At 43.9% G+C, this 10908-nt stretch overlaps 2 protein-coding genes across 2 annotated transcripts; one reads left to right on the top strand and one right to left on the bottom strand.

The window, feature by feature from the left end:
• The first annotated feature begins 2099 nt into the window (after window positions 1-2099).
• On the top strand, window positions 2100-4609 carry LOC123395637 (calcium uniporter protein 6, mitochondrial-like). Its single transcript, XM_045090664.1, has 2 exons — window positions 2100-2646; window positions 3972-4609. Exons 1-2 carry the CDS (start codon window positions 2320-2322, stop codon window positions 4425-4427), a joined length of 783 nt encoding a protein of 260 aa, XP_044946599.1. The 5' UTR covers window positions 2100-2319; the 3' UTR covers window positions 4428-4609.
• Window positions 4610-4753: 144 nt separating this feature from the next.
• Window positions 4754-10382, bottom strand: LOC123395636 (probable galacturonosyltransferase 7). The gene is made up of 9 exons (XM_045090663.1): window positions 9762-10382; window positions 9622-9662; window positions 9477-9536; window positions 8785-8932; window positions 8625-8677; window positions 7483-7778; window positions 6579-6936; window positions 5946-6497; window positions 4754-5531 (listed from the first exon to the last, which is right to left on the bottom strand). The coding sequence occupies exons 1-9, from the start codon at window positions 9904-9906 to the stop codon at window positions 5241-5243; spliced, it is 1944 nt and encodes a 647-aa protein (XP_044946598.1). The 5' UTR covers window positions 9907-10382; the 3' UTR covers window positions 4754-5240.
• Between the last annotated feature and the right edge of the window lie 526 nt (window positions 10383-10908).

Here is a 10908-nt window from a genome sequence, read left to right as displayed (position 1 = left end):
TTGGTGTGGTGGATGGATTTGTGTGTAGTTGCGGATATTTTGGTTTGGTAGCGTATGAAGGAAGACGACCGTGACACTTGTTAAGTGGGGTTGGGTGAGGGGCACGAGCGTGGACGACCGTTTGTGCAGGTGAGACAGAATCGACCCTCCAGTCTGCCGCCGTCATATGTTAAACTTGTAAGCATGCACGTGAAACACACATCTTTTTAATATAACACATGTCTTTTAAGATATATATATTTTTTAGTTTTTTCATTTTAATTGAGTATCACGGGAAAAACGATGTAAGCATGCGAGTGTACTCTACGATTCGCACAGACGTCATTTTTAAAATCGACAAAGCATGGAAATATATTATTATTAATTTCTAGAAAAATACAATGTAATCCCAATCTGAAGCAACAATTGAAACAAAATATTGAGCAACACTATACGCTATTTATTCTCTGATAAGGGTCCACCTCTTTATACGCATATCATAGATATTATTTGTTGCTTCACTATTAGTGAACATCACAATATGTACCAATATCTCTTCCGTGGATCCCTGGTAGTAATGTATATTTTCTATAGCTTCATCCTCATCCGAAGTATATTACTCGCTCCGTTCCAAAATAAGTGTCTCGACTTTGTACTAAGCTTGAGACAGTTATTTTGGGACGGAGGGAGTATTCAATAAGATATTTTAATCTAACTTTCCTAACTTATCCAAAACAACCGATCCCTCTCATTAGTGCAATTTATTTTAGAAAACAAATAACAGTTTTTCAAAAAACAAATAATGTTTTTTAAGGATATTAATATCTAAATCATGATAAACAAATCCTCTTTCTACTACATTTTCATCAGCGAGCACAATCAGCCGCGATTTATGGATCTTTCCTTCTAATCAATATTTTCCTTCTAATCAAAACTCTCCATATATAACTCTCCCCATGAGTGAGTCTCATCCATCGGCATTTTGGGGAGCTTTTTTCGGTCGCCGCGATTTATGGACGCAACATTTGGGTGTCTTATTGATTTGGTGTGTGGATTTGTTGGTGGTGTGGTAGGGCGGGTGGCCATTTGGATTCCGGCGATGTTGCACGAAGGGCCTGAACCCTGATCGGCGACGTGCTTTATTTTCGAACGTACATTTCCAGATGTTTCGGCTCATTTTTTATATCACACTGCATTATAACGCTTTCTAGATCTGGGATGTTAAGGTATAAAAATAAATTTTAGTTTAGAAGAGATAATTAGATGAATCATTAAAGTGAATTTCAATTACTTTTCATTGTTAAATGCTACAATTTCTATTTATTTGCACTAGCTACGCCGCTATTAATCGCAACAACACCGTTGTTGCAGAAACTCTGCGTATTTGCTCGAGGGATGGGGCTCGAGCTCGGGACCAAACCAAGGAGGAGACGTAGGACGTCGGAGTCTAGGACATTTGCATCGGCACCACCAAAGTTGGTTTTGTCCAACACAGGACACGCGCCTGATGGGAGAGGCGATGGACGTGGTCGTAGAAATCCACTGGTTGATGGAAAGAGTTTCCCTTATATTAGTCCTTGTATAATGGTTGTGATGGTTGACTAAAAGCTTCACGAGATTGTCTAAGAAAAAGAAAAACCCAACAATCACCGTGCGATACAGGAGCTCCCAATTAATCTCGGAATAAACAAGATATGCTCCGGCGTGATTTACAACTCCACATAAGATCGTTGAATGATCTGTTGGGCTGGTATGGATGGCAGATTGGCACGAATTCTTTGTGGACTTGGACAAGGAGCTGACCAGTAGGATTCGTGGGCTCCTCTCCTTTTTGATCTTGTAGGTTGCGTTGCTTCTTCGAAACTGCAACCAGAGAGTATATCACATGCACATGGCACACGCTCTCGAGTTGCGACATCAAAACTGATGCCTTCACATCACATCACATCACACGCAAGCTGCACCTTAAGTAGCACTGTACTACAGCGATAAAAACATAATGCACTGTTGTATTTATCTGGAACCGCAAGCGAGAAAAATGTGCGCAAAAGAAGAAGACAACAAAAATGGCGAGAAAGGGAGCTGGCAATGGCGCCCAAAATCTCCCAAACACGCCACGCACTTTCCTATTCCCGCCTCTCTGCAGATGGATTCCTTCCCCCGCCGTGAAGCCATCTCCCTCATCACCACGTCGCAGGCACACAACCACAAGAAGATGACGGAGGGCGGAAAGGGTCCAAAACCCCACAAGTAGAAGAAGCTCGAGAGAGATCCATCGATCGATCGTCTTCCACTCCGCCTTACTCACGCTTCGCACGCAGCGCAGCGCAGGCCTCGACCATGTGGCGCACGACCGCCTCCCGCCTCCGCGCGCATTGCCGGCCCCACGCGCTCCGCCGCCTCTACTCGCCGCCGCCGCCGCGGGTGGACCCGCCGGTCACGCCGTCCGAGGCGAGGAGGCTGGTGCGGCTCGTCGGGGTGGAGGCGCTGAAGCGGCGGCTGCGGGACGGGCCCCGCGAGGCGATCGGCTACGGGGAGCTCCTCGACGCGTGCGTGGAGGCCGGGGCGGCGCGCACCCGCGACGACGCGGAGGGGCTCGCGCGGGCCATGGACGACGCCGGCGTCCTGCTGCTCTTCAGGGACAAGGCCTACCTCCACCCCGAGAAGGTCCGCATCTTGTTTTTTCTTTTCTTTTCTTTTTCAAAAACCCTCCTACTACCGCTGGTTCAAATTCTCTTTTATGCTCCATTTTGACTTTTAAGGAAACCATTCCAAATGGACATTCTTGTGTTAATTTTCCATAAAACTTCCATACCCGCAAATGGTTTTCTTTATTTGCACCCGACCATTATATTCAAATCAGGAAATTGTACGGATTAGGGGTGATGCATTCCAGTTGTTTTGTTGGTGGACAAAGATTTTCACAGGTCTATGATCAAGATTATATTCAGAATTGCTTAACTCTCTTTGATTGCTGGTTATTTTATTTTATTTTCAACGCCCGATTCTTTTCCATTCCAAATAAATCTTGTCCCATTACAGTTTAAGCGCATCAACTATTGTTATACACTTGTATGATTGTATCGTGTTGTATTAGTGTATCCACATCCTTAGACGCTAAAGGTGAGAGAAATTGACTAGCACAAACACTAAGAAATGTAAAAAATAATAGACACCAAGATCAAATAACTTAGCACCGCCTCTAAGCTTAGCACCCGATATTAAACGCTAGGGATTTGGATGCTCGTAGGATTCTACAAACAAACCCGACTTGGTGGGTTGCCTGACATATTTGTGCAATGGAAATCCTCATCTGCACCTTATAATAAACAAACAAATGTTTGAATGCTGCAAATTGCTACAACCGGCCTCCGACCGAAATTACCTGTATCAGATTTTTCTAGATACATAAGTAATTCAGGACGGAGGGAATACTTACCACTGGGTGTTATATTTTCTTGCGAATGAACTTATCAATTGGTTTAACCGAGAGGTAACAAAGATAAGCAAAATCAAGTTGTAGTTGTATCTTTTTTCAGTAATTTATCAAACTGAAGTGTTGTAGAAATAAAAAGTTTTCCTTTCCAGCCTCTTAAACAGTATAAGGATCTTCAGTCTTCAGGTTCCCTGGTCACTGGTGGTCAGAACAAAGACCATAGGATGCTCTAATCCGGAAAAGTAGATCGCTCTAATCCTTTTTAGGTGACGTACACGCCACTTAAAACATCTAAGCACCGACTTCACATGAACTTTGAGTACTTTATTCTTTGAGCTGTGTGCTATAAAATCTGACGTAAAATTAATCAAAAAGGATTACGCCATCAGTTTGAGATTGTTTCTGTTGCTTTCAAATGTGGATAAGCAACAGTTCTGTGCCATTTTCAGGCGAACAACTGACTACAGCAATCACTCTGACCAATTTGACCGTTGTGATGCATATATATATATTTCCATCAGAAGCTTGCACTGACGGACCGTTCACCATTGTGTAGGTGGTGGACCTGGTGAGAAGAGCGGTGCCACTGGCCCTCGAGGTAGAGGACGACCCAAGGAAAGAGGAGCTGAGGCAGCTCCAGGAGAAAAAGGACGACATCGACAAGCTTGCGCACAAGCAGGTCCGTTGCATCCTCTGGTCGGGCCTCGGGTTGATCACGTCCCAGATCGGCCTCTTCTTCCGCCTCACCTTCTGGGAGCTCTCGTGGGACGTGATGGAGCCCATCGCCTTCTTCACCACCGCGTCCGGGCTGCTCGTCAGCTACACCTACTTCCTCGTCACCTCGAGGGACCCGACGTACCAGGACTTCATGGAGAGGCTCTTCCTCTCGAGGAGGAGGAAGCTCTGCGCCAAGCACAGGTTCGACATGGATAGGTACCTGGAGCTGCACAGGCATTGCAAGTGCCCTCTCGAAGGTCGCTATCCTAATGGCTCCAAGCTTCACAGCTTGTAACACCAGAAGTGGAATCTCCCACCTCGCCTCTCTGGATTGTACCTACATCTTTAAACAAGTCACCAGTCACCTGATAGATTAATCTTACAGACATACCAAGGACTAATGGCAGTGATGTGGCACTGTCGTTATGCCTTTATGGTTCTCTATGTTTGTTTGGAAATTGAAAGCTGCTTATATGAGTTCCTATCTGTATCAGAACTGACCAGGTCGCAACCTTTCTGAGGAACAACTATGTGAGATCTTAAATTTCCTTCACAAAACAGAATGGGGATTGCACAACACACACACATGAAAAAACAAATCACACAAAAACACGACAGCGCTGACAAACATCCATTTATGATGTCATAAATGGAGATCAACAGTCCCATAATAACAAGTGAATTTCTGCAGGCCGAGGCATTTGTTCTCTGTACACGCCCTGTAGCACTCGACATTGGCGTCCCTCAGTGTAGCTCTTGCACAATGGGCAAAAAGAATAGCACAAAAGAATTTGTACAAAAAATGGTCAGCATAGAACTGCACTTTTGCAGTTCCAGGCTGTGCAAATGAAAAAGACTCATCTGACTCTATAACAAACAGGTTTCATGCTGTTGTGCTTCTGGCTTCCTAACTGCAGTGTTCTGGCAGGAAGCATTTTAGCTTATTTTCCTTCCTGGAATTTACGCCGTGCCACCATGGTCCCCCAAGGCACACGTGATACATCATAAATACTGCATCATGTTTCTCCCAAAAAATATACCTTTGTTGAAGCAAGTTCATGTTGTTTGCTGCTTCAAATTCCCACAGATGCAGACTGTGTAACGTGTGTTACGTCTCATGTCCCTGCCAGTAATGTATATTGCATTCTGCCATGAACCTTTCCCCATTAGTCATGTATTTTCTCCAGTAGCTCTTGTAATCATGTATTGCCAAATCAAGCCAGGGTTTCATTACACCATTGTAGTGCAGAGCAGCCGCCTTTTCTATATCCACACGGCTAATTCCATACTCGTATCCAAGACCGGATTGAACCCACGAACCTTTCAGAGGATATATCAGGTCTTGAAAGGCAAGTAAACCTCTAGGGAGTGCCTTGAGTCTATGTGATACCGAACTGTCCTGTTGGAACAACAAAAACGAAGGTAATAATATATCAGAGAAGTTATGTATGGCTGTGTGCATCCTAGCTATGAAGAGGCCGGGTGTAATGCTTAAACTTTTTAAGTAATAAAAGCCCTTTATAAAAAAAAATCAGAGAAGTTATGTTTTCTACAAATAACTACTCCCTCCGTCCGAAATTACTTGTCGCACAAATTTATAAAAATGAATGTATCTAGAACTAAAACACATCTAGATACATCCATTCCTATGACAACTATTTTCGAACGGAGGAAGTATGACAAAGGATATCACAGGAAAAGGATAGTCTTAGCCTTCTAGGATTACCACAAGAAACTTCCAAATGACAACAAATTAATAAGGTTTACAGTTTTCTTTCGATATAATTGTAAGAGGAATGGCAAATTTACTGACCTTTTGGAGCAATTGACCATGCAAGCTGGTAACGCCAAGATCCCTCCATTTCTCCAATTCAATTACATTCAGACCAGAGAACCACACACATGAATCCGCATCGAAATTGGTTTCATCTATATAAGCTTTCAACTGACCAAATCTAACTCCACAGAACTGTACAGCACCTATTACTTTATCTCCCATATTGAGGTTCCAAAGAGATGACAAGTCTTTCTGGACAATCAAATCATCATCTAGAACAACTACTCTATTCAAGCTAGGAAGAAGATCAGGCAAAAGGAAATGTGAATGGCCAAAAACAGATATGTACTCAGTTTTCATCTGCCTCTGGAGAGATTGAGAATGATTACGAAACGTGACACGAAATTCCTCTGTGGGCCATAATTGTTGCTTCCCAATAGATTCGACATCCTTAGAGAGCGTGCTGTGATCCTCAATATTAGTCACGTGCACATTAGCGTCCAAATATGAGTTTCTGCCAAACCAATGCTTCATTGCATAAAAATTCTGCTTGTCGGTGAATAGATGGAAAACAACGCTGCCAGAATCCTGAAACATGTCGTAGGGCATACGTTAGCACTGGGACAAATTCCTCATAAGATTTTCAGTTATTTGGAAAGGACAATATACCTTGGAGTTCATGGCTGTTGAGTTGATTGTAGTCGAAGCTGCAAGTACATTCCTGGAAAACATTACATAGTGATAGAAGGCAGGTTTTTCAAGTTTTTGCTTATTCAATAGTTTCCTCTGAAGAGATGCAGATTTGAAATACTCTACTGTCAATCTCATGTTCAAGCAATGGTGAGTTTTTGGCATAGTCTGGACCCCGAGATGATAGAGGAATGCACTCTGCCTTGTATGGAAATAAGCTTCATCTTCAGTTAGATCGAGTAGCTGCCTAAGTTTCCGTTCAACATTCGAGCAGCCTACTTCACAAGACTTGATTCTCTCAATTGCGCCCTCCATTTTCTCTAGCTTCTTTGCGAAACTGAAAGCAGTAATTAGCCATTACCTCACAAATAATCAACAGAAAAAGTAAACAAAAGTAATGCCGTACATGCCATCATTTTCTATGTTGTATACTCAATTGCTTGATACAAGGAATTTTTTAGATCACACAGTAATGAAGACATCATAGTTACCACCTCTCGAATAAATATTCTAAGTGCTGTATATACAAGAAAACATATAATCACTAGAGGGAGAAAACACTATATCCACATATAGAGATGCATTCAGTAAAATTAACATCTTAACGACTCCATACAAATTCCAGATGGCCATATACATGAGGGTTGGACATAGGTCATATTTCTGCGGGGTACCAGTCTGAGTAGCAATAGAGCCCTGAAATCGCTAATGCTCATTTAGCCATTATGAAGTGTAATAGTTATTATAATCAGTTAAACAGATAATACTTTGGCATGTCGTTATGCAGAGGCCGGATGTGAACTCTTTGTGGTTGTATCGTATCGATGCGACCATTGAGTCAATTAAAATTCCTGTATTAAAAAAACACCAAGATAGCACTCACAATGGTGGAAGATCAGAATCTGCAATGGCGTCACTGAGCATGCGTTCGTGTTCTTGGATATGTTGCTTCAACTCACGTGTAAATCTTTCCTGCTGCTTCAGTTTTGCAATACTAGGATAATGGGCTCTGGCCATAAAAAGTTGATCTTTAAGCCTCTTCACAATAGCATCTTTCATATCTTCCTTATGCTCAACAGACCAGAGGCAGTAGCTTCCATATTCAAGTTCACAGGACTTGGGATTCTCCGCTTGTGCTACTTCCTGACCTTGGCTCTCCTTCCCATCAGCAGTAGTATCCTGTCAAATAACAAATTCAGTGTTTATGGTAGAACATTAGAACAGCTCCAAATGGCCCACTAGTACGAACATATTGGAAATTTAAGCAAAGATGAAAACATGTTGTGCCCCAATCTATTTAGAATTCTCCTCTCAACCTTTTAAGGTACCAGATTATTGCGTTGTTCACCAGATTTGCTGCTCGATAACAATGGCTACTGCATTTATGAACATATCTAAAGCACAATAATCAAACTGAAGATCTAATATACAAGATCTTTAGAGTAAATATGAAGTTCTTCGGTATTATTTTTTTTATCATGGGACAAATCTTAGTAAAAATATTCTTGTCAAACACAAAATCTTAGTAAAGGTGAAGATGGAAATCATCCAGCAAATTCCAGGGGGAGAACAGTTGTGCAATGCAATGCAGACTACCACAAAGGCGTGTATTTACTGCCACCTAATTGAAAACACTCACCGTAGCAAAACATTTAATAGGCAATTTTGAAGGTGGAATACTTGGCCCCAATAAGACAGTCCATAACTGTAACTATATGTCTAGATTTAGAGCATGTTTAACCCACAAAAACATACACAAAAATATTATTGACGTCACAGTGAGATGCAACAATGTTCCTACACATACATTTGGCATTTATCATGTGACTTCCTGAACCTGTCGACTGTACAACCCCATCGGTTAAGACCTTGAAACAATAGCCATACAAACATCATGATCCTAACAGAATTCAGCAGTCACAGGCTGATAGTCCATGTGTGGCATGCTCTCTTCCAAATATTATTGGAAAATGCAGACGACCTAAAGTATTTGCCAACACCAGATAACAGATAATTGTCTCTTACCCTTGATTTCCATGATAAGTCCTTCAGTTGATATCTTCTCTGTGTATGAGAACCTGAAACAACATTGCATACAGTAAGAAGGACGATGGATCCGTGTACTAATCCAAGTCAACGTGGCCACATGTATTATACAGTATTTATCTGACCCCGCATTTCGTACCTCTCTTTTTTGAGGTGTCATTTTTTAGCTCAACAAAGGAGAAAGCATCCTTGATCTTTGATTTGGCAGCAAGATTCCTGGCCTTTGATCTACTAGATTTGTCGCCTGAAATCCCGTTCGATCCAGAGGTTATCATTTTGGAAACATCCTGTTTATAAAAGGAAAAAGGAGCTCAGTCAAATTAGTTAAATGGAAAACTTTTGACATGTTAGTTGAAACAGGCCCTTAAGTCGTAATGATAACTAAACCAAGCCAACACAATCCAATTTGGCAGAAGCTGTGAGAATTAGCAGTGCAAACACAATTTGGTTTATCTATTTGGCATCACTTGTGGTTTGCAGCGCTGAAGACCACATGTCCTGTAATCCCACAACATCATGAGAGACAAATGGTGTGATGCCACGCACGCAGCAGACCAGACGAGAATAGCAACCGACCCCTCTCCTCAGGAAGCAGGTAGGTGGCGAAGCCGTCAGCAAGCAGCCCGCGTCCACGAAAACAACGCACGCACACACGCGCATTGCATGATTGAACTCCCTAATTAGGAACGTAATTTTCCTTTTTGTAGAAACCAGCAGGGAGAATCGCTGCGGAGTTGGGCATGGCACTCAGAAAATCCGAATGCACAAAAATAAACAATTCGATGCAAAAGTTGCCATCTTTTCTGTCGGCAATTTAGGACAGTGTAGTACCTTGAGCAGCTTGTGATTCATGGCCCCATCAAGATGCTTGTGCTTCCCCAGTCCCAGCTCCTAAAGCAAACAGAGCACAGAAAAACTCGTCAGAAAAATGCAGCAACCTGAGGAGGAGGAAGAATCCGAGTGCGGGGAATCTCACGGTGCTGATGACGACGGCCGCGCGCTCCTCCGACCCGTACCCTGCAAACGCGCGGACAAGAGAAGAGAATCAGCACAGATCCGCGGAGGCAACTGAGGCGACGGAGGCAGGCACCCCGGGTAGAGGTAAGGATGGAGGACCGGTGCTGTGGAGGCCGAGGAGGAAGGCGAGCGGCAGGAGGACGGAGCAGAGCACCAGCGCCGGGACGGCCGCCGCCATGCCGGTGCAGCGGCGCTTGGCCGGCGGCGGCGGCGAAAGCGGCGCCAGGTGGTGGTGGCCCTTCATGCCTGGGCTCGGCTCGGTGCCTCCTCGCCGTCGACGGGTTGCCGCTGCGTCTGCGTGTGCGTGTGCTGGGTGATTAGTTTTATACTCTGCTTAGTTCCGCATTAAGCTAGGAGACGGGCGCGGGGGAGCGGGAGGCGGAGGCGGTTTTCTTGGAGAGCGCTACGCCTACGCGTAACTGATTGGCCAGCGCCCAGCGGTAGTGGACGCAAGAAAGACTTGAGAGTGGAGTGGAGACTGTGGACTGTGGAGTGAGCAGCCGACCGCCTCCCTCTTCTTCTCTCTCGAGTTCCTTTCTCACCTCCTGTTGATCTTTTTTTCTTTTTTTGCTTTATTTACCTTTGGACGCCACGGCCCTAATCTTCTCTGCCTGCCTCCAGTCCAGTCCCCGTGGGCCACTTGATGTCCCGTAGATTTGGGTTTATTAGAGAGAAAACAAGTGTAAATTACTACTGTATGAGAAAGTGTGCGAAGCCTCAAAAATAGGAGTATATGATAAAGTGTGTGAACATGGATGGGGTTGAGCCGTTCCTTTTGACGGCACACAATCATCAGATCAGTCAAAGCACGCACATTTCTTTTTGTTTACTACACCGTTAAAAAAAGGGGGAAATCAGACACTATTGTAGTGGCAGCAGCATTTTTGTACGCTTGAGGCAGTAAATTAGGGCTTTAGTTATTACGGGACGTGGCCTTCATCTCCTTCTTTTGCGGTGTAGTAGGAAGAAAATCATCATTGCGGTCTCCAGTACTGTGCCTTGTCGAAAAGTAGGCTAACAAAATTGTTTCCCTAATTGATATTGCGAACAAACAAAAAATGCACCCCACGCACGCCACCTACTCTGCTCTTGTTCATGCTGAGGCGCTATTGCCCCTCAAGGATGCATCTCAGCTCAGCTCAGGGGGACCATAACTGGAGGACGATCCATGGGGCATTGGTTGGTTCGTGCGTGCTGTCTGATCTCGGCTGGAGGCCATCCATCTCCTGATCACAGCTTCAACGCC

Source organism: Hordeum vulgare, chromosome 5H (genome assembly GCF_904849725.1).
Source record: "Hordeum vulgare subsp. vulgare chromosome 5H, MorexV3_pseudomolecules_assembly, whole genome shotgun sequence".
Taxonomy (NCBI): domain Eukaryota; kingdom Viridiplantae; phylum Streptophyta; class Magnoliopsida; order Poales; family Poaceae; genus Hordeum; species Hordeum vulgare.
The sequence above is the reverse complement of the archived record's forward strand: the minus strand, read 5'-3'. Positions and strand labels throughout refer to the sequence as shown.